Source organism: Fistularia commersonii, chromosome 21, assembly GCF_037954325.1.
Source record: "Fistularia commersonii isolate RoL2024-O1a breed Wild chromosome 21, RoL_Fcom_v1.0, whole genome shotgun sequence".
In the NCBI taxonomy this organism is placed as follows: domain Eukaryota; kingdom Metazoa; phylum Chordata; class Actinopteri; order Syngnathiformes; family Fistulariidae; genus Fistularia; species Fistularia commersonii.
This window is the reverse complement of record NC_141304.1, coordinates 15685290-15712864: the sequence shown is the minus strand read 5'-3', so window position 1 is coordinate 15712864 and position 27575 is coordinate 15685290. Positions and strand designations below refer to the sequence as shown.

At 51.2% G+C, this 27575-nt stretch overlaps 1 protein-coding gene across 2 annotated transcripts in view; it reads left to right on the top strand.

The window, feature by feature from the left end:
- The window catches only part of LOC147222457 (arf-GAP with coiled-coil, ANK repeat and PH domain-containing protein 3-like), a 52509-nt gene that overhangs the window by 803 nt on the left and 24131 nt on the right, over positions 1 to 27575 (top strand). For both annotated transcript variants that reach the window (XM_086168671.1, XM_086168670.1), the window contains exon 2: positions 22797 to 22854. In XM_086168671.1, coding sequence (XP_086024797.1) covers positions 22797 to 22854 — 58 coding nt within the window. The remainder of the gene's footprint in view (positions 1 to 22796; positions 22855 to 27575) is intronic.

Here is a 27575-nt window from a genome sequence, read left to right as displayed (position 1 = left end):
TGTGTGTGTTGCAGCATGGCACATGGGTTGGGGTGCAGTCTGCTCCCTCGCTATCACAGGAGGCTTCTGCGTGGATGGAAGGTGGATGTCCTTGCAGCAGCAGTGGACAGTGTGCGTGCACACACTCTCATTCACACACACACACACACACACACACACACACACACACACACACACATCCAGCTGCTCTGCCTGTCCATGATGGAGGCCACGCTCGGCCCACGTGCCGGTCTGGCGGCTCTGCTGAGCGGGAAGAGAACCTGGGAGAAGGTCCTCCACCAGGTCTTTGGTGGGGAGGAAGGAGGTCCAGAGAGAGAGGAGGTTCTTCTGATGTTCCAACATGTGAGCGTCTCACAGCTGCTCTCCAGGCTTCTTCTCGCTCGCCCTCGTTCCTCGGTTTGCCGCGGCGGCTCGAGGGCAGGAGAACCCACCAGAACCACCTGACAGAAGGTCTGTCTCCTCCGACTGGCCGCTGATGGAGGAGATGACGGCGCATTCGCTGCAGACTAGATGTTAGATGCCTCCACACACAGCCTGGACCTCCTGCTTCCAGATCTTCTCTCCTCAGACGGCTCTTCTGGTCCTCCTGGTGGAGCGGCGTCAGGAGAGACGGGCCGATCTTCTGACGATGAGTGAACGAGCGGCTTCTCGACCTTCTGTCCCTCCTCTCCGGGAAAAGGGGCGGAGAGAGATGTTCTCGTCAGCCTTCCCACACGCAACCGTACACACACACACACACACACACACACACACACACACACAGACTTCCAGCTGGTCGTCGCTTGCAGCAGTCCTTCATGTGTCCATGTGTGATTGCATGTGAATGAAAGGGTGTTGAGGGTTCTCCAGTATCTCCTACAAACAGCTGATGGACCACCTGAAGGTCCTGTGTCCTCCAACCCGCCCGTCACCCAGCGGCCACCTGCCGCAGCTAACGGCGTGCTAACATGAGCGAGATGTTTTAAGCGGTTGCTAGCTTAGCATTGAGCTGTTAGCAGCATGAGGAGATGTTTACAAGGAGCCCAGATGTTGAGCAGCTCCATCTGGGCTTCTCCTTGGTTCACCTGCCTCCAGCTCGTTAACGCCCTCGTAAGGAAGTGCTTGGATTCTTAGAAAAGTGACCTGAGGCCGCTCGGCGGGACCTTCAGAAGGTTCCGTTAGGATGGACAAGCTGAACGTGATCTTCTCCTCCTTCGGGCCGTTCCCTTCAGGGGTCTCCACAGCCAATCACGTGCCTCCATCTCTCCATCCTCTTAACATCTTTCTCCTCCTAGATATTCCTTTAGACCTCCACCCTCAGCATCCTTCTACCCAGATCTTCTCTGTCCACGTTCAAACCATCTCAGTGTGACTTTATCTCCAGAACATCTCACACGTTCCGTCCTCTGATCCTCTCGATCCTCCTCTGCTGCCTCCTATCTTCTCCTCAGTGTCTCCAAGCAGACACCGTGGCTCCTCCCTTCCAACCCTCCTCGCACGTCTCTCGAACTCCTCCACCTTCTCCGGGACCAAGATGTTTGGAGATACTCAGATGTTACCGCAAAAGTTCCAAACATTCAGTCGCCTGCGTTTTAGCTTCCGCTGCTAGATGGAGCTCGCAGAAGGTGCGACTCCACCGCGCCGGAGGTCGTCCTATGTAAACTTCATGAGTAGACGCGCAGGTGTTGCCTTCAGGGACGTGCAGCGAGTCCAAGGTCAGCGTCGGTGCAGAAGAACCGGCCGCACCGGTCCTCCTCCCCCTCCCAGCTCAGCATGCCGGAGAGAACAGGGCGAGCGAGATGGTGGAGGAGATACTGCTGGCCTGGAGGCTGGAGGCAGCTGAAGGTGGACGTCAACTGGAGGATTAGATGTTGACTGGAGATGTTGAAGCCGTGATAGCAAACCTGTTGTGAAGATAGGAGGCCGGCCTGACCGCGGCAGTGCTTACAATGTGCTCAGGCTCAACACACACACACACACACTACACACACACACACACACACATTGAAGAGTTGTCCCTGGTCCTTTGTCAGACCCACGAGTCAAACATCTATATTTTACAGCTGTGTGTGTGCAAAGTCCGCCTAAGTCATTCCATATAGGCATTAAAATAATTAAAATGCTATGAATCCGCTCCAGACGCCTGCTTTTGTTATTTTTTTTTTAAATAAGTAAAATACATTTAAAAAAATCACAAATAACATCAAATTCTTTTGCTATCTTTTAATAGTCTTCTAATTGTGTGTCTATTTATATTCATATTTATTGATACTACAACTGTTACACTGCGGTGATAATAGAATATGTCCTGTGGTGATCAATAAAGTTTATCTTATCTTAATGTATCAATAATAATAATAATAATAATAGATAATATAAGATAATGTTAAGGATTAAAATGGTTTATTTACCCTTTCCTTAACTTACTGGCTGCACACTGAATGCTACAATGCTATGCTAAACTGAATTACACTTTCTGTCTAAACTCCATTTATGGACGGAGTGAAACCGTCCTTTTATTGCAACCGTCAAATCAGCAGAAGGTGTTTCCATGCAGAACCCAAAGCTGCACGCTTTCAGATCAATAATTATCGCAGGAAGTGTTTTTCAACAGCGCGGACGAATTTGTTTTAACGCGGCTCCGCTTACGGTCGCTGGTCGGTGTTTGTCTTTTTGGAAACACTTTGCCCTTCACTGTGGCTCTCAGGCGTAAGTCAGACTCCTCTGATGGCAGCGATTTGAAGAAAAAGGAGTCCCCGTCCGTGCAAGTGGAATTAGATAAAATAAAACCCTCGGAACAGGGTTTCATAACAGCTACACAACAATTTTTCCTTTTATCATACTATTGTGCACTCCTTACCTCACTTGTTACTAAGACACTTTTAATTTTATCACTTGTTTACTAAGACACTTTAAAGTTTCACTGAGACACTTTATAGTTTATAGTTTATTTTTATTTCTAATTCTGCCTTTTCTTTTTATTATTTATTATTGTTATATTTTCTGTAACTCTGGCACAACAATTTCCTTTGGAATTAATAAAGTTGTTCTTATCTTATCTTATCTTAAACGTGCAAAACATCGGCCCAAGTCGCACGCCTGTCTGGGAGATGGTCGTTGATGAATGGCGTGTAGTTGTTAGCGTGGTCGTGTGTCCGAGGCGCGTACGTACAGCACCGCACGCCAGTTCTGACTTTCCCGTTTCGCCGTAGCAGTGGAAACGCGATTCTATTGTTTCCACGGCGATGAAGCTGAAACCCCTCGCTCTGCAGGAATCCCGTGGCTTCACGTTTGAAAGCAGGTGATCGGACATCCGAGGATGCGGCTCCGTCGCCTCTTTAGTTTTGGTTTTCCTGAATTTAAACGTCTGGCAGCCCGGCTTTCCGGTAACCGTCTGGGATTTCGCTCTGCGACCGCGCCCTAATTCCCCGGAGATGGTGGATTTCCCAGATATGGAAACAAGCAGCAGGAGACGCGCTGCTGGGGCCGCCACCGAGAGGATTCAGGTGTAGGCTCTTATCTGCTCACCAGCTCCACACATCTGCCAGCGTGCCTCCAGTACGATGTGTGTGTGTGTGTGTGTGTGTGTGAGAGTAAACGCCGCAGCACATGGCGACCTTGAAACAGCGCCAGTGCTTTAACAGTCGAGAGGAAAACGTCTTGAATTGCTGAACAGGATGGTTTGTTGCCAAGCCGGCCGACGTTGACGCGATGGAAGCTGGAGAGCGCGGCGTCCTTCTCTGAGTGAACGTCCCTCCTAGAAAATAAACCCTCTCCGTGACATCAGCCCACGGAACGCGGATCCCAGACCGCTCGCGTTAAGTTGCTGGTGTTAAGTCAGTCATTCCTGACGCGTCCGCCCAGATGTGTCCTCCGAACCCTCCTCCCGCCCGTATATGGAGACGAAGGCGATTGAGCAAATTGAATAAATTTCCGGAGGCCTTTTCACCAAACTCCCCTGACTTTTTAACCGTTTACTGCCGCAAATCTCTCTCTCGATTGTCCGTAATCTCAAGGGGATTAGTTTTGTAGGTCGCTGGAAGGTATGGGAAGGTCAAACAATTCATCACAGCGTGATCCGGTGGGACGGCTTTATTTACGTGGATTTAATATCTCCAAGGCCGTCCATCAGTGGGAGTGTATCTTCTGAGACTTTGTCGACTCGGGCGGGTTAATCTGCGAAAAGGGCAGCGGCCGCTTTAGTTTTTCATTATGGTCGTGGCGGAGCGCGTGCGGGCCGGCCGACCTTCTGGCGCACGGCTCGTCGAGATGGACGACGAGCAGACGCCGGGCCTGGACTTCACATCGTCCGTTAGCCGTCCTGAGCCTGCAAACCAAAGAGGCGGAGGAGATCCGGCAGAACCTCGGCTCACCGATGTCGTTCCTTCTTTGACCGAATCGGCGTTTCACCGATCCGTTCTCCAGCACCAAAATCAGACTGAACCTTTTTTAAGGGTTTATTTGTGGCAAAAATACAGAAAGGAATAAGAGCTAACCTGGATTGTTGCTGTGTTTCTGCTGTTCTTTGTCAGCACCAAATCACCAAAAGCAAAGCCTGCTCACATATGAGACCCTTGCTAACGCTAATGCTATCTCCAGCTAGCTGTCTGTCATTATCCAAGCTAAACTTTTCTACTTGTTCTAAGACTCGAGACCTTCGTTTGGTTAGCGTAGCCTCCCCTTTAGCCACATCAGCCGTCTGTAGCGCATCTTTGTTCCTCAGAATGGTACAGTCGCTTAACTCGGGCGTGTCGTAGCATCTGGGGAGATCTGTAACACCGACGCCGCTTTCACCTTTAGCTAGTATTTCCCTCCTCACATCCGCTGTCAATCTTCATTTCTTAACACCGCGAGCACTTTGAATCCTTCTGGGAGCCATAATGAGCTAGCTTACTGAAAGAGAACGGTTGAACACAGTGATGAACGATGTAGACGACACGGAGTGCCACGCGCGACCGCTACGTCGTTAGCGTGTTCGCGCACCGAGGCTGATTTGCCGCTCGATCTCAATCTGATCAGTGGCGTTCAGGAACTCCGCTTCGACCGGACTTATTCTCGCCCGAATAGCGAGCTGAGCCGTCCCTCCTCTCTCCAGGGAAGAAACCGCTTAACCACCCATCAACTCATTGGTGTCGTCAAACCAAAACACACACGAGGAAGCGCACGAGTGCTGGTGAAAGTATCTGGACGGCGCTGGCGGGATGCGGCGCGTGTGAACGGCGAGGCAGGAAACAGGCCTTTCATGAAAGAAGCATGACAAATTATGGCGAGTTCAAAGAGCGCTGGGACGGCAGGAGTCACAGGGTTTGATTGCGCCGGATTGTGTGTGTGTGTGTGTGTGTGTGTGTGTGTTATATAACTCCCATTTACACATTTTATTCCACGCTGATGTTTGGTCTCCGCAGAGGACATGCAGAGTTGCGCGGCGCTACAGCAGGTGGGTCAACAGCCCCGACCGGACGCTTTGCATCATGTTTCTAGGAAAGGGTGGAGAGCGTGTCCGTGCACCAGATAGGAGAACACCAGCGTGAGGAGATCTTTGAGGTCGGTGTTGATCCACACATGTGGATGGAAGGGGATCATCATGTTAGCTAGCTTGTCTCCGGGGCTAATAAGGCCGCTATTCCGGATGAGAAAACCCCCTGGGATCACCTCGGAGGACCTTCTGGTTCCCTGTGGTGGACGGTGATGTGTAGTGAGAGCAGGGAGCAGGTGGTGGAACATCTAGAGAAGACGGAGGGAGGAGCTGGAGAGGAGAGGGATGGATGTTAGGTGCAGCAAGATGAGAGGAACCCAAGGGTGGAGATGGAGAGGACGGAGGAGCAAAGGAGAAGGTGGAGAAAAGGTGAGAGTGAAGGTGAGATGGTTTGGACATGGACAGAAGCGAGCGGGGAGGCTAACCGGCTAGCGGGGAGCTAACGCGTCCACGGCAGCACGTGAAGCGATCCGCGGCGCAGCGGATTTGCTGCTCCTCCGCTGCACGTGCTGCGGGGGGACTTAGCGTGGATGCTACATATGAAATAGGATTAGCGGTAACAGCGCTCTGATGAAATCATCTGGATGTTCCACAAGCTCACACTCTGTCCGCCTCTTTCCCGTCTCCTTGAGCCGCGGCGGGTCGACCCCGTGGAAACTCGTGGACTTGTTTGCTCTCCTTTGTCTGCATGGGGTTCCTCAGGGTTCCCCGGGTTCTTTACACAGTCCAAACTCGTGCAGGAGGTTCATTGGAGAACCTAAATTTGCCAGATGTGTGAATGAGAGGGTGAACGGTTGTTAGCCTCTATAAGTGTCCCTCTGATTGGTCCGGGGTAAACCGGCCTCTCGTCCAATGACAGCTGGGATTGGTTCCGGCTCCCCCGTGGCTTCGAGTGTAGCCCTCGATCGGATCCCGGTCTCACCAAAGCACCAATTTCTCTCGTAGGAGATGGTTCACCCGACGTCCGAGCTTCGATCGGTTTCTCCTCAGACCGGATTAGACCGGAGAATTCCCCGAAGTCATGAATCAGAGTTGATCGGCGCGGTCGTCGCCTCCCTGGAGAGGACGCTCCGGCAGATACACCTATGAACAGACGGGCCCGTTAACAACGCACATCCATCATCTCCTGACCACAAGGTTCCGACACAGTAACGCAACAGTTGTGTTGGTATCTGCAGCCATCGAGGACAAACACCAAAGCGGTTCCTGTCAGGAGGTGTAAAAGAGAAATATGTGCAGGCTTTCTGGACGTGCCTGAGCACGAAACGCCTCGGTCCACGTTCAGCCGCCTTCAGCTCAACTCCATGAACGTCTTGGTGAACGGACCTCCTCCTCCGCTCTTTCACCGCTTCCTTCTCAGCTCCTCCGGTCGACTCGGCCGTCTAAAACCGCCAGACCCCCGAATCTCCGTGGAGATTTCACTTCCCCTCGGGAAGTTGTTAAATCACAGGAGCCGGTCGGCGTGTAATATGCGGAATGCGTTTGCGACCCACCGAGGCACGCATGGAGAAACACTGGATGTGTGAAACATGTGGCAGCTTGTGTGTGTGTGTGTGTTTGCGCTCGCAGTGGATTGGGCATATGTCCTGCTGGTGCTCCGCTGCAGACCGCAGAAGAGCCAGGAGAACGCGGCGTCCGTGGGCGCGTCTTCCTTTCTGAAACGAGACAAAACAGCGAGGTTCGGCCGAAGGGAAACACAACCCTCTTGATGTCGCCGCGTTTATTTGGATTTCTCGTGCATTTTTATGAGGGCGAGGCCGCCGATCGGCGGGCCGCTTTCTCATCCTGAAGAATTTGTGGGTCGGGATGAAACGTTCTTCAAAAACCAGCATCAGAAGGGTTTACGTCCCGCTGAAGTGACTCACATCCAGTCCCACCGAGGTTTTAGGGCCGTCCTCGCTGAATCAGACACACATTTTCCCGCAGCGGGTGTGTGTGTGTGTGTGTGTGTGTGTGTGTGTGTGTATCACACCGGTGAAATCCCCTCTCCTTGTCGGGGCGACGAACCGTCGTGTTCCCACCAGAAGAGGTCATTCCTCCGCGAGCCGATGTTTGTCGCCCAGACAACATCTGGGAAGCATCTGGCAGCTTCAAACCCGCCGTCTTTCCCTTCGCTTCCGGTGACGCTGCATTCAAACACGTCGGTCCGGAGGTGGTCCGCTGGTTCAAGAGTGTGTGTGTGTTCACCCCGTATGTGTGCGTGTGTGTGTGTTGTTCGTAATTTGTCCGTAAGTGAGTGATTGACAGCTCGAAATGAAGTAGAAATATAAGGCATACTTGCATTGAGAGGCGCGTCTGACCAAACGTCCTGAGAGGGACGGCGACCGGCGGCTGGTTGTCATGGTAACTGATCTGGTGGGGAACGTCGGGCGGGTTGTTGCACCTGAGTGAGGACCAGCTGCACCGTTAGAAGGAAGGCGCTGCTCACATTAGCAAACAGGCATGAGAGACCCTGTGTGTGTGTGTGTGTGTGTGTGTGTGTGTGTGGACTTTCACTGCAACATCTGGGGTCCAGTTGAGTAGCTCACATTTTAGCCCGACTCCAGGTTTCTCTGATTTCTCATATTTTGGAGCGTCACACTTTTCTTTTACACATGTTTGGCCTCGGTCGGTACTTTCAATTTTTTTTTTTTTTTTTTTTTGTTGTTATGACTTGAACTTTTTATTCTTTGTCTTGTTTCTCCCTCCGACCGCAGCCCGTCTTCTGGGCCAGTGTGACTGCGGAGGAGGCAGAAATAAGCTGCGTCAGAGCGTCTGCACTTTAATCAACGCCCTCTCCTTCCCGTGGAGGCCGTTTCCCGTCGCCGTCCTGAACGGCAGGGACGCCGCACGAGTGGTGGATTCGTCAGGCCTTTCAGTTCCCGAACCGCGTCCTACAAATTTCCCGTGACCTTTCTGGTCATTAATGACACCGAAGGGCTGAGCTTCTGTTTTACACTGCCACGTTTTCGGGTGAAAACGAAAAGCTTCGGTTGCGTTCAGGCCGTCGGTCCACACGGCGGCGCCTAAAAGCAGAACGGCACAGAGCGGAAAGCCTCGAGAACGCCACTTTTTGGAATCGGGTACGCTCGGCGAGGTCGCCGTCGGCTGACGCACACAGACGGTTTGACCGCGGCGACGATGGCGGACGCCGTAGAACTCCGTGTTTTAGTTCATCCCTAAATCCCAGCGGCCGCTGCTGGACCGCCATATGCCTTGCAGCCTCCCTGCGGTCTGGTGCGCACCTGGAACCGTTTGAAAGTGTTGTCTGAAAATGAAAACGAAATGCCGCCGTGTCGTGTCGTGATTCATTTCCCTCGCGCACGGCGTCGGGCGCAGTCCTCTGATGAGTCAGGAGTTGACGCCGCATCTACTGACTCAACCTTCACCCTGTGGACTCTGTTGTTCATTGGTTTGGCGTGATGCAGAAAGTCGCCGCCAAAGAAGGGCTTGAGACATCATTTTGGACCGAGAACTCCAGGGTGGAAATGATGTTGGAGAGAAATATGAAGACTTGGCAGGATTTTTTTTTCCTGAGTCTGATCTTTTCGGTACTGCAGTTTCGGAGTACATTTTTTGGGTCTCTGTGGGCTCGGGCACAAATCTCGGACCCCTTCAGTATCTCGGCGCCGCACCAACCCCCGATTCCAGCACCGAAGAAGCGTTATTTGGCCGAGATGACTTTTCCCAACGGTTTTCTACTTAGTCGGCCTTGGAAGTCAAGCAGACGCGTATCACCGATCTCCGCTTTGCGTTTGGCAGCCCACCAGCCGCAGTCCTCGCTGGATCTCAGCACCCCGGCGGAGCCCAAACCGCGAATGTGATGGACGGGACCGTCTTCGGAAGACGCGGGAGGAGAAGGGGGAACTGTGATGGCTTCCTCAGAAGCTGATGGATTCCCCTGTCACGTCCGCGTTTTTGTGCAATCCCATGTAACCAAATGAAAACATACCCCGTCCGCCTCGTCAGCGGCCTCATACTTCTTGTCGGAGCCATCATTCCAACCCCCGCGCAAACTCACACACTCAGGCGTTCGGCCTCCTTTCACACGGAGACGCTTCCTTCCATTCGCTCAGCGGATGCCCTCCGTCCTCGTACAGGCGGAAAAATCTGAACAGCTGGAGCGCGGCGGTGGATAATGGACAATATGTCTTCAAGCGGTAAGGAAGGATGACCGCGCCGGGGTTTACCATTTCTCCTGGAATGCGCCGGTTCGGTCACGGTGGGAATCGCGGCGAGCGGCTGCCCGACGTCCCCGCGGAGAAGACAGATGTAGCCGGCCGGACGGACGGGAAGGTCCCGGAAGGGTGAATTTGGCGGAGCTGAGAGTTTCACGGTAAAAAGCCACCGGCGAGTTTACTTTGAACGAGAGGCCGCAACAGAGCGTGCGCGCTAAAGATTGCGTGTTCGCTGCAGCCGCGCTCATTGTGTCCAGCAGCTGTGGAAGTAATCGCAATCAGTTTATCTCCCTGGGAAGCATTCGGAGGTTCAATGGGCCTCGTCATCGCTTTTCTTCTAGACGTCGCAGCTACTTGAGGATTTCACTCAGAATTTGTGAAGTCGGGCGTAGAAGAAAAACATTTTAAAGTTATGCAGCGGCGCTAGAAGCCCTTCGAACCACCCAGACTTGTCCATCATTGGCCGTCCAGGACAATCACAGGTTTAAAAAACGTTTGTTTTTATTGGTTTCTTTGAATCCGTGCACATGTTCCGTGTTGAGAACTTTCCTTCGGAGGCGGGCGCACCCTGGACCGCTCCGTGACAAGGACACGTATGTCCGGACAGCGTCGGGCGTCCGGTGACCCTCGGTGAACGTGGAGTCTCCGCACGGAGGCCTTCTTGCAGGCGGTGGAGGAGCGCTAACCGCTGCGTCGCCCATTGTGGGAGCATGAAAAGTCCGGTTCTCATCAATGAATTTAGATTGAATTGATTTTGTTACTTTCCACACAGATTCTCCAGTTGGAGGACCTGGAGGTCAAGGGTCACGTTGCTTTAAAGACGCACCAGAAAGGTGGCGTAAAAGAGGTTGGAGAACGCAACATGTGCGTCGCATGACCTCCGCTTGACTCTTAGATTTATGTGCCTTCGTATAAAACGTGAGACGTCGACACTCTGCGCCCAGAAGACGTTCGTGGAAAGATGGCTCACCTCTGAGGTATCATCTCCGTCCGTGACGTGTTTACTTTAAGGGAGAAACCTTTCTGCCGTTCACGGTAAAGGGATATTTACCTTCAGAGCTGCCAGAGAGGAGCGTTTGGGAGTTCTCCAAATATCTCCCTCTGCTCTTTTTCCACTTTCTCCTTGTTGAGAAATTGTTCCGGGTTTTATTTTTTTTTTTTTATGACCTCCCCCGTGAACGAATGTAACTCCATCCCCGTCCCGGGCTCGCGTCTCGTGCAGGACCACCCCTCGTGCCGGTGCGAATCTGGCCTTCGTCCGTCTCCCGTCAGGAACTTCCCCTCGCTTTTCCATCGACCCTGACTTTTCTGGCCGGCGCAGGAAGAAAAAAGACAAATGTGTTTCCTGATCAAATGTTGTCACATGTTGTCGCGGTACATTAACGCGAGGGAGGGAGGGGGGGGGGTTTTCACGTCGAGCGAAATCGCCCTGGGAGACGGCGTGCACGCCCGTGAACCGCGCTCTGAATCGGACCAGTGTTTTCCCCCCTCCGGTCACACTGACGGCCCGGATAATCGCTCATCTCCGACCCGGCCAACAGGAACGGGATTGTCCCGAGCGTCCGTTACACGTATAAATGTTTACGCTAAACTCAATTTGTCCGGTTTGTGAGCCTCATGTCCTGCCGGTGTGGGCTGTTCAGCAGATTCCATTTCCTTTACACACACACACACACACACACACTCGGGCGCGGTGATGGCCGTCACTCATACGATTGTTTTCCAGTTATTGCCGAGCGGTAGTTTGGAAAACGGCATCTCAAAGGGGGACAACAGGGCGATGCGTCGGTTAGCGCTTTCCACCGCAGATGACCTTGGATTGGAGGCGGACCGGGTCTGCTGCGCCTGCGGGACCGGGTCGGGTTCTGTCACGGGTTCTCCGCCGCCCTCCCCCGCAGCTCGAAGCAGAGCAGTAACTGATGACTTTAAGTTGTGCTTTAGAATGAAGCCCTAGCTTAGCTTAATTTAGGGGTTTTATCGTGATACGAGGCCGCCGTCGTCTTGGAAGCGCTGCCATCAGAGAAGTCCGACTTGCGCCTGGGAGCCACAATGAAGGGCAAAGTGTTTCCAAAAAGACAACGCTAAACCGGCGACTTGTGACAACCGTGTGACAACATATTCGTCCACGTGAGATCGATCCGGAGCCGGTCCGGGACGTGGCGTTTAAAGACGGTGGGAGATGCGGCCGCTGCTAGCTAGACCAGAGTGAATCACGGGAAAACACGAAACGAGGCGTTGTTGAGAAGGCAGGAGACGTTAACGGGGATTGGGTGCGGCGGACGGCGGGAACGTGGACGGACGAGGCGTCGGAAGAGTCGTCTAAAGACGGTCTGGGACGATTTGATGGTTTTAAGAAGAGAAGCTGCTTCGCTCAGACAAAGTGTAGTAAAGTGTGCACGCTACATTTAGCATAGCATTGTAACGTTAAGGGTGATGCCAGTAAGTTGAGTTAAAGGATAGAGAACCAAAGAAACTCCTCCGACCTCCTCCAGCACCAGCATCTTTGTCCCATCAAGGTAAATACACTTCATAAAACCACTTTATTTCTTTACATTCTCTTTCATTGTTCATTTTTTAGACATTTTTTTTATTTAAAAGCACGTAACAAAAGCATGTCGGGAGCGGATTCATAGTGTTTCGCTTCATTTAAACCAGGGAAATTTAATTTGGCCCATGAGCACGGCGAGTTCGGAGACGGGTCTGGGAGGTCCTGGTTCCGCTGCCGGTCTCTACATGTGACCATGTGATCCCGGATGCACCTCTTGCCCAACGTCAGCCAACGATTGGCGTCCGATAAGCGGTAAACAATGGATCGACGCCGCAGGCAAAAAGCGAGACAGTCGGAATCAATCGAGCTGACTCCTTTTATCGTTCGCGTCCAGAAAAAGGGAATATTTGAGGCGCAGACCGGAGCTGAGGCCGCAGTACCGGCAAGATAAGGTTTATCGTTTTCACCTTTGGGACCAAGGACTTTGTGTCCAAACAACCCGTTCTGAAGCGAGTGCAGCGGAAAGCTTTTGTTAGCGTACGTACACGAATAGAAAGTCAGCATTTGGCGGATCTTAGACGGGGGAACGCGACCTTCATCCGCCTGTCCGGCACTTCCTGTCTTACTTTAAAACAACAGTGAAAACACGGAAGCGCCCGGAAACCTGTCAATCACTCGCGGTCGCCCCGATCTGTAACGCCTGATGCCGTACGGTTGTTATCGCTCAGTCCGATTGCTGGAATGTCGCTTTATCCGGTTCGTCCAAGAACAGCGTCCGAGACCTTCTTGAGAAGGTAGCAGTCCGTGTTTGCCGGCCTCTCTTGTGGTGTTTCTCCTCAGCGGTGAGTTAGTCCATCTGACTTGGCGAAGTGGTTCATGCCTGGTCCGGCGTGCCGGGTTCCAGCCTCCTGTAGCCCCAAGGTCTGAATGTTGGGGGCCTTATCTTGTGGTGCAGCAGCTCTGTGGAACGGTCTACCTCTTCACCTGCAGGCTGCTCTGGTGTTTCTTTAAAGCAAAGCTGGAGAACCGCTTGTTTGCCAACGCAGAGTCCAGAGTGGTGTTGAGTTTCACCGTGTTACGTATTTTGTTTTCTTTTTTGGGCGTTGCGGCGCGGACTGCACCTCCACCTCGCCGCAAGAAGTTCCCATAGGGGGTCTTTCTGTGTGGGATCTCCATGTTCTCCCCGGGTCTGCGCGGGGTTCCTCCGAGCTCCTCCGGGTTCTCCGGTTTCCTCTCAAGTCCAAAAACATGCAGGAGGTTCATTGGACGCCTCAAACCCCAACTCTTCTCACTTGTAAAATGTTGATTACAGAACATGTTGACATCAACAGCTCCTACTGGAAGTTCTGACCAGGCAGACATTGACCTACCTTTCTTTAACATAGTATACTTTGTGTGTGTGTGTGTGTGTGTGTGTGTGTGTGTGTGTGTGTGTGTGTGTGTGCGCGCGTGACACAAAGGGTCGGTCTTATCTGAATCACACATTCTTTTGGATGCAAGTCATGCACTGAGATGCATTAATAAGAGGAGCGGCTTCAAACGCTCCAGGAGAACGGGAGCCTTGGAGGTTTGGAGGTCTCCTCTCTTTTTGGACGTCCATCAGCGCGTTAACATTCTCCTCGCCGTCTGCCAACAACTGACAGGTGTTTAGAATCGCCGGGTTCTTCTTCCTGTGTTTTTACCAGCTCAGTTTGGACAGGTGCGGATCTGAACCTTTGCCGCTTGCAAAATTGACAACTGTGATTTTAGTTTTCCTTTTGTGTGTAAATCCTGAAAAGCCTGTTTGTGGAGAAACAAACAGCTGAGGTTCCCTTCAGGACAACGTGCACATTTGCTCCCATTTAAGTGTCTTTCTGGTTTGGAGCCGCGGGCGGTCGAGGCTCTGATAATGGACACAGTTGTATCTCCTGAGTTCTGGGCCTGAAACGGTCGGCTTCTCGCAAGAGTTTGTTTACCAGCTGGTGACTAGTTGTTTCTTCTAAACCTCTCGCTAGCAAATGTATCCCGTGGATGTAACGACGTCGCAGGGTACAAATCCACGGGCCGAACGCCGCTTTTGTCCTCCGGCCTTCGGACGAGGATGGTTGTCGCGGCGTTCTGCTTGTCAGATTGAAAACGCTTGTATTTCAGTGATCGCAAAACAACCTGAATGTTAAAATATGATGAGTTTCAACACGCTTGCCTTTTGACACACTCCGAGGAATAAAATAATCCCGGAATAGTTTGTCTCTGAACTCATACAATCGCTTCTTTTATTAAAACGCAGCCCTCAGTTGAGAGGACCTACGGTGGCCTGCGGGGATTCGCCTTGATTCAAACACCCAACACGATATTTGTATTTGGGAAATTTTGTTCAGAATGGGGGGAAACCCAAGGGATTTACTGTCTTATTACTTCATTCAGCTCTCCGGAGCGGTCGCTGAATAGAAGTAATTGTTCAAAAGTATCCAGTCCGGCCGTAATTGGTCGGAGTATCAAACGGCGTCGAGCAGAATAAACAGTGACTCCTCAGTGAAGTAAACGGCGCCGAATAATGTCGTTCTGGAAGCTGAACTCCAGCTGGGGAAGCGATTCCTCCGACGTAACGACAGAGCGGGATACAAATCCGACGGATACAGTAACTCGATTCACAGCTCAACGGCAAGTCTCTTACTTGAGCCCGAAGCGCCGCGCCGCATACTGATACCGCGCCTTCGGAAGCCCGTCCTCAAACACAGTCAGGAAAAAGGAAAAGACTATTCCGAGAGTACTTTGCCTTAAATAGGCCGCCTCTAAAAATACACATACAAAAGAATTGTGAAAAAACACAACAGGCCCAGTTGGTGTTTGTCCATTCCAGGTTGCTTGAGATAGCTTTACACACACACACACGTTAGCTTTAGGTGATAGGCTAATATTACATCACATTACATTACATTGCATTCGGCAGACGCTTTCATCCAAAGCGACTTACAATAGAGGACATAGGGACTGCAAATACACTTGCAAATACACGATGCACAGGAAATACACGATGCACTAATAACTATATAATTGTGAATATCTGGCGCAGAGATGTCCCTGAACGCTACACACTCCACCTCCAAGCCCGCGGGTCAAATCCACACCTCCCAAATTTGAACGCTAGCCCGAGAGCCTCGTTTAGCCTTCATCCTGAGGTCTTCACGGCTAAAGCCCAAACTGCAAGTGCAATGAACCGCTTTAACCCCGTGCACCTTTCCATCCCATGTTTTTGCTCTCCGACTCTTTTTCTGCGGTCGCTTCCGATCCTATGGACGGACGCGTCGGAGTCTTGGGAAGAAGTGCTTATTGACGGCAGGGGTCTCCTTCCTCCCCTGCCTTTCTCACGCTGGTTGCATCTGTGCACGCCGGCTGCTGATGTTCCCCACGGGGAGCTTGGCCTCCTAGAGATCTTGCAGTTCAGGATGAGCTGTCCTGTTTTGCTTCCGAAGGGGCTTTTACTTCCTTTGTGCCTAAACACTCTCCTGACAAAAGGCCCTAATTGTCTTGAAAGAAAGCAAAAAGACTCGAAAATGAAAGCGGCGGTTTCTGGAGGTTACACGCCTGGCCTGTGTTTCAGTTCGACTGCCCGTCCATCTGTTTTCCAGTTTTTTCGAAGACATTCACAGTATGAGGGGTGGCGGGCAGGTGAGCAGGATCCAACTTGCCGAGACTCATGTATGCTCAGGTTACGTAAGTAAATTGGTACGTCTGTTTCAAATGTCACTGCCCGCATGCGTGTTTGACGTCGCCACGGTCGTTGAGCAATACATCCGCCGGAGGATGGAGCCATTAAATCCACAGCGCCATGTTGTCGTCTCCTTCTTCTCTTCTCCTTTCGCCAGCGGCACTTGAGCATACAACATTGGCCCCCACAATCTCTAGTGGTACTCTTCCGTTTGCCGAGCTCGGCTTCGCATCCGCAAGCTCAGGATTACGCAGGAAGTGAACGCGAAGGTCAGACGGCAGGCTTCGACCATATGGCCCTTTAAGGTCGAGCGTATGTGACAAAAATGCTCGACTGTATCGTGGAAGTAGCTCCGCCTCAGATTTGACACACCTTGTTCCAATGAGCATACAACTCCTGAGCTCCCCTTGCATTCATCTCACATGAATCATCTCTGAAAAATCTACATTATCTGCCTGCTAAACAACAACGAGGGGGTTTCTGTAAACTGAAAGAGGGACGTTTTCCAGTCGGGTCGTTTGATTTCACAATGTCATATTTCTCTCTCGTTCACGTTCGGGCGAGAGGCCGGTCCAGATGACGCAATCCACGGCGGGGTTTCTCCGAGTCAGCAGAGCAGCTTCCCTCGGCGAGTCCTCCCCCCCCGCCGCTTGGCTTCCTGGCCTCCTCTCCTGGCAGGAAGACAGAGGAAAATGTTTCATTTTCCAAGACACACACACACACAAAAAAAGGGGAGAAAGCCGTTCCACCTGGCTTGAGTTGGAGTTACAATACATTTGAGAGACACGGTTCCCGCCTGCTTCGCTCTCGGAGGCTTCCAGCGCACTTCCCGTCGGCCCGCAGCTGGAATGCACTCCGGAATTATATAATGGCGTTTCCACGTCCCGGACCACTCGGGCAGGGAGTATTTAGAAGTGCATTGTGTTTACAGAGAGCGCCGCACTTGTGAGAAATGTTAACACAGACGCATCGCGTTAAGGATAATGGCGGCGGCGGCGGCGGCGGCGGCGGCCTGTCAGCTGGAGGGAGGACCAGAAACTCTTTTCTTATTGTTTGTGTGATTGCATCGATCTATGGCGCGGCCTTTGCCCCACATTCATTCATTCATTCATACATTCATTCATGAGAGCCTTTCCCTGCTGTGATTGGACCAGAACAAACACATGGCAACACACAGACCAATCACGGATCATTTAGAGACGTGCAACTACTCGCCGTGTCACTCACATGTCATGCACAGATTCATTCATTCTCCCGTTCACATGACATATGGAGACGTACGATCATTCGCTCACTCATCCTCATCAGATGGACTTTATTGATCCCAGGATTGGGAAATGATTGGGCAGCCGCAGCAGAAACATGCTAAGAACATGCAAGGACACGCTAGAATTATAAAGTAAGAGCTGAATACGTCAATACGTATTTACATCATATCATGTTTGGACCGGAAGAACCTGGAGAACCCCGAGGAACCCCATGCACACGCGTGGAGAACATGGAGAACGTGGAGAACGTGGAGCCTCCACACACACTGTGGGAATCCAAGCAGGACCTTCTGGTTGTGAGGAGGACGAGGAGCAGCCAGTCCACTTTCTGGTTGATTAGACAGAAGGATTTCTACATCGACGGCGGGAGTCTTGGGACGGAGCCGTCCTGAGAAAAGGTGCAGCGGTGCGGACTGAACCGTGTGTGTGTGTGTGTGTGTGTGTGTGTGTGTGTGTGTGTGTGTGTGTGTGTGTGTGTGTCAGAAGTGTCTAGTTGTACGTGGCTGTCAATCTGATTACACAACTGTAAAAGCAAATACAGAGATTCCACAAAAAAAAGGTGAATAATCCGTTTGGTGTGTGTGGGATGCGATGAGCTGCAGTGTGTGTGTGTGTGTGTGTGTGTGTGTGTGTGTGTGTGTGTGACAGGCCAAGGAAAACGTCACAAATGCACAATCCAGGCGTGTAGTCTCCATGTTTCTTCAGGACAGACTGATGTGTTTGTGTGTGTGTGTGTGTGTGTGTCTGCGTGTGTGTGTCTGCGTTGTGTGTGTGATGGACTGAGGGAAGCGTCTCAAATGCACAATTCAGGCTCATCGTCTCCCTATTTCATCAGGACATACTGGCGTGAGTATGTGTGTGTGTGTGTGTGTGTGTGTGTGTGTGTGTGTGTGTGTGTGTGTGTGTGTGTGTGTGTGTCAGGCCAAGGGAAGCATCACAAATGCACGATTCAGGCTCGTAGACTCCCTGTTTCATCAGGACGGACTGGTGTGTGTGTGTGTGTGTGTGTGTTTTTCCTTTCTCCAGGAGATGAGTGTGATGTTTGTTGTGCGTCCGGGAGGCCAAGAGGGGAGGCAGTGAAGGCGTCGTTGTCGACCTCACATAAGATGCTTGTGTGTGTGTGTGTGTGTGTGTGTGTGTGTGTGTGTGTGTGTGTGTGTGTGTGTGTGTGCGTGTTTGTGTGTGTGTGTGGCTGTGAAAGGCGGGTCTGTGCGGGCCGTGTGTTTTCTCTTCATTGAGACCTCACCCTTTGTTTGACGCGTGAAAGAGCCGAGCGCCGTCGACACACACGCCGTGAATTCCCTCCTCTGTCGGAGTGTGTGGCTTGATATTCCCGGACACACACACACACACACACACACACACTCCCGTGCACGGACGCCGGTTCCTGCACAGCTGCTTGGAAAGGAGTGTCATGGATGGATCGACAGAACAAAAGCACGCAAGCAAACCCGGGTAAAACTCGGGTGTGCGAGCGGCGAGGGTTGGCGTGGATGCTGAGGAGAGCTCTCATCCGGCGTGTGTGTGTGTGTGTGTGTGCGTGCGTGTGTGTGTGTGTGTGTGTGTGTGTGTGTGTGTATCCTGCGGGGGGGAAATCCACACCGCCGCCCCGCGGATCCACGTCAGAGCCAGAGGAGGTTTAAACCGACGGATTTTCGCGTGGAGTGGAAAATCAGAAAATTGCTTTTGGTTAAAGCGGCTCCAGCCAGAGAGTCCAGTGGGGAAGAATCAAAACAGAACTCTGTTTAAAATTAATAATCAAATAGTAAATAATGAAAATAAAATACAAAGAGCAGAAGGGATGGAAAGACAGAAATGAAAATAAAGGTATGTAAAAATATATGTCGTGTGTATGTACATGTAGTCATTTTGTGTATAAGTGGGGTTGTTGTGCAGTAAAACATTATTACACAGAAATCAATGGCACTGTTGCACTAAAGAACAAAGAAATGAGACATCGTTTGGGGTTTGCAGCCCCGAAACCCCCGAAATCCACCTCACAAACGCACTAACGCCACAAACATCACACTCATGTCGGCCCAGCAGACAAAGAGGAAATGGTCAGTGGGGGGGGGAGGGAAAAAAAAGAAAAAAAAAGCGTGATGGGTGATGCCTGTTGCTATGGTGATTGGGGTCAATGAATGGTTGCCATGGAGCCCGCTGCTTCCCATTCTGAGACGGGTATATTTTCATGTGTGTGTGTGTGTGTTGTCTAAATGTTTGGATGGAGGATCCAGAGATTGTATAAATTATAAATGAGGACGGTTTACATCCCGTCGGTTTACATCCCATAATACCACGGGGTTCCCCTGGAAACACAGGTGATTACAGATAAGCCAGATTAAACTCACGGTGAAATATTTCTCTTGGAGATGATCTCAGTAGATCAACTTGGTGGATGATTGAGATATGTACGTGTGTGTGTGTGTGTGTGTGTGTGTGTGTGTGTGTGTCCGGCATCTAGTGGAGCCACATGAGGAGGCTGCATCTGCTCAGGAGGCCTCCTGGGATGAGGTTCTGGTGCTGGAACCAGCAGAGGAGGAAACCCTGGGGAGGAACACCTCAGGGTTCCCCAGGAAGAGCTGGAGGAAGGAGGGAAGTGTGGAAGATGGAAGGAGAAGATGGTCCAACTTTGTTCAGGAGAACTTCACCTTCTGTGTTCTCGTTCTTCTCATGGCTTCAGCTTCAGGTCGGAAACTGGACCTCTTTTTGAAATGGGTGGATTTTAGACGCGTTTGGTGTTACGGCTCCGGAGGCTTCCCATCACACCGTGTGTTTAGTAGGGTAATGGGGCAATGTGTGTGTGTGTGTGTGTGTGTGTGTGTGTGTGTGTGTGTGTGTGTGTGTGTGTGTGTGAGAGAGAGACAGAGATCCACCTGATGTTTGCAGGAAATGAGGTCATGTCCAATCGCAGCCTTTCTTGCTGAGTCAGATCCCAGATGCTCACAGATTAAAATTCTGGGATTATACAAACAACTGTTGACAATCCATCTGCACTGTGTGTGTGTGTGTGTGTGTGTGTGTGTGTGTGTGTGTGTGTTTATAATATATATAGAACTTGTATGCATGAGTTGGTGACGTCCGTGAAGGAAAAAAACACCTCCATTCCTTCATTCAGCAGCATTTGTTTTCATTTCTCTCCAGGTGAATATCTCTGGCTGGATGTGCATCACACATCCGTGTGTGTGTGTGTGTGTGTGTGTGTGAGTGTGTGTGTGTGTGTGTGACGCCTGGTTGCATGCAAGCGGGGGTCCGGCCCGTCCCGCTCGGCTGTCGCCCCCGGCCCTCCAACAGATCCCTGTGTAGATGTGATGCCATGTGACGCTGTGGATCTGGAAGATATGGCAAGCTCAGATGTTCGTGGGCTGGAGGACAAGGCGTGTGTGTGTGTGCGTGTGCAGAGATGAGAGAGAGGATCCACACACACACACACACACACACACTTCATGCTAGAGTACACACATGGTGCAGAGACCAGAATAGACACTGTACACTCTGGATGGTTGTTGGGGCTGATGGAAGTGCTCGTGAAGCGCTGGAGGTCCCCCTCCCCCATTACTGATGATGTCAGACCCTTTACAGTAAGTTACTATTGGCAACAAGGATGAGCACACACACACACACACACACACACACACACAGACACACACACACTCCCTACTGGGCATCATGATTCTTAGAGTAGGATGTTTCTCATGAATCTAAACAGCCTTTCTAAACACTCCCTGCCGTTTCCTCTGCGTCGTCTCCCTGCATCTTCAGCCGGACGTCTGGAGATGCAGAATTACCCACAATCCTCCTCGGGAAGGTCGGACGCCGTCCCTTTTTGCATTAATCCCCCCCCCAACTCTCGGGCGTCCCCGTTGGCAGGAAACACATTAGCGCCGCGGCTGCCGGAGGACAAACAGTCTCGCAACTCATCAATGGCAGCAAAGCCGCTTTTGGTGCTGAGCCTCGCCGGGCCCGTAACCCGTTTATCCGCGGTCTCCGCCGTCAAACACGTGCGTGTCGGCGCCGTGGAGAAGAGGATCCGGAACGCGAGCCCGTTGGTGGGATGGCGGGTCTTTGCCGGGTGGAAGCCGAGAGCGTCGGCGAAGCGTCAAACACCCGGTTTCTCCGCCTCGGTGCTTTAACGGCATCGTTTCCCGTTCCGAGCCTGGATGGTTTAACTTCCCCGATGCAGCGATGGGCAGGAGAACTGCGGAAGCTCTGGATTTTGATCCTTCTTTAGGATGTAAACGCAAGATAAAAGATTATTTCTGTGCTATAAGAGATATTCAGTAAACTGATCATGAATTGGGCTTGATATGTATTTATTTTCTTGTTTTTTTTTCCTTAATTTCACACCTTCTCATTCCTTCCTCCTTCATCTCGGGAGCAGCTTTGACTTTCAATCCCTCGTCCATCGTCCTCACATCTCGGGCCTTGAGGTTCTCCGTGTCCTTCTCAGAACTTGGATGGGATTAAGGTGGAAGCAGGAGATCCTGCTGGGATCAGTGCATGACCCCCACGCACAAACACACACACACAACAACAACAACAACAACACACTCCTCCTGTAACTGAGCTCTCTGGATTCCTCTGTAAAACCTTCTGCTTTCTATGCAGACCACACACACACACACCCCCACACACACACACACACACACATGTGTTGGTGTCATGTGGTCAGGCAAAGTGCATTCTGTGTAAACAGTGCAGCCGCCGCTTGAGTGCAGCTCCAAAGAAGGCGCACGTCGAGAGAATCAGCCGTGCATTTCCAAGTATTATTTAGAAAAAGGGGGGCGTCTCAGCTGCAGGGAGGAATTCTGGGAATGTTGTTCTCCGGAGCAGGTGTTCGCTGTCGCTAGCTGCTAGCTGCTAGCCGCTAGCCGCTAACCGTTAGCCGCTAGCTGCTAGCCGCTGGTTGTGGTTGTGGAATTATTTTTAACGTTCTCCGAGTGAGGATCCGACTCCACCCTTTGTGGCCCGGACGCCCCGTTGCCAATAGCAACCGAGCCCTCAAGTGCGTGAAAGACGACGCCGGGAACGATTTTTGTTTATTAACACCGAAACCCCAGACCAACTCCGCCCGCTTCCGAGAGAAGAACGCAGTCCACCTTCTTGTTGGACGGGGATCTCCGTGGATGGAGATGTTTGGAGATGATGGTGTGATGTGCAGTGAAGATGGCAGGTGGAGGTTCGCCGCAGCAACACTGAATGCATGTGTTTGGATGAGAGGAACACGAGTGGAACGCTGAGGTTGCAGAAGATGAAGAAGGTGGAGGAGATGAAGTATTGGTGGTGGAGAAGAGGTGGAGGAACATGTGCAAGAGTAAAGGTGAAGGAAAGGTGGTGAAGGTGGGGGTGAAGAGTAGCCACAGTGTTTGGTTTGGAGACACTGAGGAGAAGATCAGAGGTAGAGATGGAGATGTGGAGGTTCTTCTTTGGGAGTGAATGAGAGGGACGGCACGTGCGAGATGTTCTGGAGATAAAGTCACACTAGAAGTTAGAAGTTAGAGGAGGTCTAGAGGAAGACCGGAGAGGAGGTTCATGGATGGAGCTGGTCGTTGTGAGAAGAGAGGGTTGGATGGAGGCAGATGATTGGCTGTGGCTCCTGAAGGCGGCAGCCCAAAGGAGAAGAAGATCTTATGACATCTTGGATTTCTCCAGATCCGTTCATCTAGATCCTCTGACCGAACGTTCCGGGGTCTTCTCTCTGAAAAACATCTCCGCCTGACCCCGTTTCCTCCTCTTCCAGGGCCGGCATCGACGATGTGGAGACGGACGTGGTGGAGATCGAAGCGAAGCTGGACAAGGTAAGACGGACCGGCGGCTCCTGACAGGCTTCCATAGGTGGACCAGACGCTCGGAGGTCACCACGACGGCTCACGCCGAGCAGGACGGCGTGGACCTTCTGACCCGCAGCTCCAAACCTCCACGGAGGAGTTTATTTTTATCCACAACGTGACGTGAACCTCCAAATATAGCCGTCAGGAGTATTCTTAGGCTGCGAGGAGGTGCATGAGGTTGATCAGGAGCTCGGAGGGATAAAAACGGCATCAAGAGACGATTTATCTATTTCCGTTCTCCTGCCGTTCTTCTGCCGTTCTTCTGCGCTCCTTCCCCGTGAAAGGGATCCGGTCAAAGTGAGCCGAGGCCCGAGGGCTCGTCCAGGAGGTCCGAGCGGGAGCAACGAATACGAGAAGATCCGGTGAGATCCCGACCCAGAAGCCCAGAAGCCCTGGAGTTCAGCAGCGCTCTCCTCACGGTGAACCCTGGGACGGATGAAATATTCAACGTACTCAGACGGAAGATACGGCTCGCACGCCAAACTGAACATGGCCCTCATTCTGAAGAACATCTCAGAAGAAGAAGAAGAAGAAGAAGACGAAGAAGAAGAAGACTGGATGGAGAGGATCGGGCTCTTCATCTTCTTCTCCTCTGGGCTGCACCCTTCAGGGGTCTCCACATCTCATCTTCCTCTCCATCTCCTCAGTGGTCTTCTTCCAGACCTCCAACCTCAGCATCCTTCTGACTGGAGATAATTGTCGTGTTTAAGATCTACCTCCATCTCACCTTCTTCTCGCACACCAACTTACTTCCTGTCCTCTTCCCCTCCATCCACGAACCCTCTAGACCTCCTCCAACTTGAGCTTCCTTCTACCCAGATCTTCTCCAACCCTCCTCTATCCACGTCCAAACCATCTCAGTGTGACTTCATCTCCAGAACATCTCACCCGTGCTTTCGCCCTGATCCTCTCCATCGTCCTCACATCTCCATCTCCCGTCTTCTCCACCGTTCCTTTCACACCGGCAGACGTTCTCCTCTCCACCCGTTGTGGTGTTTATTCAGCTCCGAACATCTCCTCCGAAACAGAGGAGCAGCGGACGGAGATCAAATATTCATGGAGTGCTTAGACGACGTCCTGCTTTCTGAAATCACCGAAGCAAATCCCGAAAAACCCCGAGATAGACGTCATTTTTTTAAATGAAAAAATGACAAATGGAAGGAAGGAACGTGAGGGAGGTGCAAATGAGATGTTTGCCGGGCGTCTGAAGCTCCTCTCCAGACGCAAGATGGTTGTCAGAGCGGGTTCTGGAGACGTGGAGCTCCGCCGGGTTGGATGTCTCATCGTCCCTGAGGAGACTCGGAGCCGCGGCGATGCCTCCTCAGATAAGCTAATAGAGTTTAAGCTCGGAGAGGTCCAGCAGATGAGGTCACGTCCACGTGGTGGAGCAGCAGCTGGTCCTCCAAACATCTTCAGTCTTTCTTTTCTTTGTCCACCAGCTCCGAACATCTCCGGTTCTTCTCCTTCATGTCCACCAGCTCCAAGAGCTGCCGGTGCTTTTGCAAAAGTCACAGCTGTTTTTCTCTCGGCGGCCATATTTCCTCATTCAGTCAGAGGACGAGAAGATCTTCAGGTCTCCAGCTGTTTGTTTAGCCCGGTGCACAGACACACACTCACACACACACACACACACACACTCGGAGATGATTTGTTGTCCATTGAACTTTGACTTCTTTGCTGCTGAAACCCGAGCTGAGATGGCAGCAGGCTGGGGGTCGGAAGTGGGGTGTCGGGGGGATCCATCAGGGTGATTTGTGGCGTTGATGAGGCGTCGCTCCGCAGCTGCCTGAGGAACGTCCCGGCTGAAACCTGAAACCGAGATGGACGCCGGTTTGGACGATCGCGGTGGATTTTTTTAAAAGGTTCTCCACCCAGAGCCCCGGTAGGGAGGCCAGATCTTGCTCCTCCCCACCGGTCATCACCAGATCCTGACACGTGAACTGAGCTGATGATGGATGCGTTGAGGTTTCCATCAGGTGATGAGATCACGTCCTCCAGATCAGCCGCTTGGCTGATAGATATGTTGTCAGACCAGCCTGAGGCGGCGGCAGCAGCAGCCGAAGCAGATCCTGACACTCGTCTTTTTGAAACCACCAAGCTGCGCTCGGAAGCCCTCAGATAGCGGAGATATTAAACACCTCGTTCAAACGCCACATTCATCTGGACATCTTTTTCCCAGACGGTCTTCTGGTCCGGCGGGTTGTTTGTCCTCCCAGACACCCAGGAACCACCACCTGGAGGTGATAAGAAGGTTCACCCGGCGCTCCTCGTTGTTGGTACACTGTGACACACATCATCTGAGAAGGGTTTGTCCTTGTGGGCCAACCGGTGGTGGACAGGCTGGTGGTTGTATGAGCTGGAGCGCCAGAGTGGCATCCATTCATTCATTCATTCATTCATTCATTCATTCATTCATTCGTGGTCAGGATCTTTGGAGGGCACCTGACCCAAATCCATGAGGTGTTTTAAGGGGTTGATTTACAAGGGAAGTGAAAGGATGACTGTGCTGGATCCAGGTTGCCTCTGGGCTCAGGTCATGGGAGGCTCAGGAACTTGTGAGGAAGGCGAGGCGTTGACTTCTGGACTTAGGGGCGATCGGAGTCTCGGGACCTGAGGACTTGTTAGGAAGGCAAGATGACGATTTCTGGACTCGGAGTCACAGGAATCTCAGGAGCTTGAGGGGAAAGGCAAGACATGAACTTCTGGACTTGGGAGCAATTGGAGTCTCAAGAGAACCGGATCCTGTAGGGAAGGGGAGATGTTGATTTCTGGACTTGGGGGCGATTGGAGTTGCAGGAATCTCAGGAGCTTGCGGGGAAAGGCAAGACATAGACTTCTGAACTTGGGAGCAATTGGAGTCTCAGGAACCAGGAACCTGGAGGGAAGGGGAGATGTTGATTTCTGGACCTGGGGGCGATCGGAGTTGCAGGAGTCTCAGGCGCTGGTGAGTTAAAGTGAGACATAGACTAGTAGACTTCTGGACTTGGGGGCGATTGGAGTCACGGGAACAAGCAACTTGCAAGGAAGGCGAGATGTGGATTTCTGGACTCGGGGGCCATCTGAGTCGCAGGAATCTCAGGAGCTTGCGAGGAAAGACGAGACGTAGAATTCTGGACTCAGGAAGGACACGGAGATAATTGATCTTACTGTGGAGATGAAGATGGGAGGTAGCCACTAGACCCGAGGTGAAGGGAACTGCACACATACAACCATTCACCCTGTCATTCACCTGCAACCTGCAGAGTCAAACATCCGGCGTCTTCCATGATGTTTCTGGAGTGGTGGAGGAACCCGGAGATCCAAACAGCGAGGTTTCCGACATGTAGTGAAAAGCAAAGCATCGCCCCTCCGGTATCACTTTCATCTCGGCTGCTTTGTCTGCAGGATTAAATCCCACCGTGATGCTGAATATTCCCCGCAGAATGCAAACTGCGGTCTGCTCTTTTGAAATCTGACATTTTTCTCTGAAATTTGTGGCCGTTTTCAATCAGTCAAACCGATGGTTTTGTTTATTTGTTCTGATGTGCACACACACACACACACACACACACACACACACACACACACACACACACACACACACACACACATCGGGATGAGGGTGGAATACAGGCAGTGTTCTTGAGGACACACTCACTGACTGGATGAAGAAGAAAAGGCTCTCGGTGGTCTTCGGTCCCGGATCACTGGCCTTACGAGCCTGCCGGTGGATCGGAGCGCCGTTACATAACCGGCCATCTTCCTTCTCCCAGACGCAAATCATGTCTATCAAATCACTATCAAATCACTGCCCGCTCGCAGAAAATCCCAACATATGTTATTCAAGGACAAACATGTGAGTCGGGCCAATCATGGCAGACCTGCAGGCGGGGTTACGTTCATAGGGACATGTTTAACATACATAGGTACATGTTTAACATGCATGGTACATGTTTAACATACATAGGTACATTTAACATACATAGGTACATGTTTAACATACATAGGTACATGTTTAACATACATGGGTACATGTGCAACACACATAGTTACATGTTTAACACACAAAGGTACATGTTTAACATACATAGGTACATGTTTAACATACATAGGTACATGTTTAACATACATAGGTATATGTTTAACATACAGAGGTACATGTTTAACATACATAGGTACATGTTTAACACACATAGGTACATGTTTAACACACATAGGTACATGTGTATCAGACATAGGTACATGTGCAACATACATAGGTGCATGTGCAACATACATAGGTACATGTGAAACATACATAGGTACATGTGTATCATACATAGGTACATGTGCAACATACATAGGTACATGTGCAACATACATAGGCGCATGTGCAACATACATAGGTACATGTGCAACATACATAGGTATATGTGCAACATGCATAGGTACATGTTTAACACACAAAGGTACATGTTTAACATACATAGGTACATGTTTAACATGCATGGTACATGTTTAACATACATAGGTACATTTAACATACATGGGTACATGTGCAACACACATAGGTACATGTTTAACACACAAATGTACATGTTTAACATACATAGGTACATGTTTAACATACATAGGTACATGTTTAACATACATAGGTATATGTTTAACATACAGAGGTACATGTTTAACATACATAGGTACATGTTTAACACACATAGGTACATGTTTAA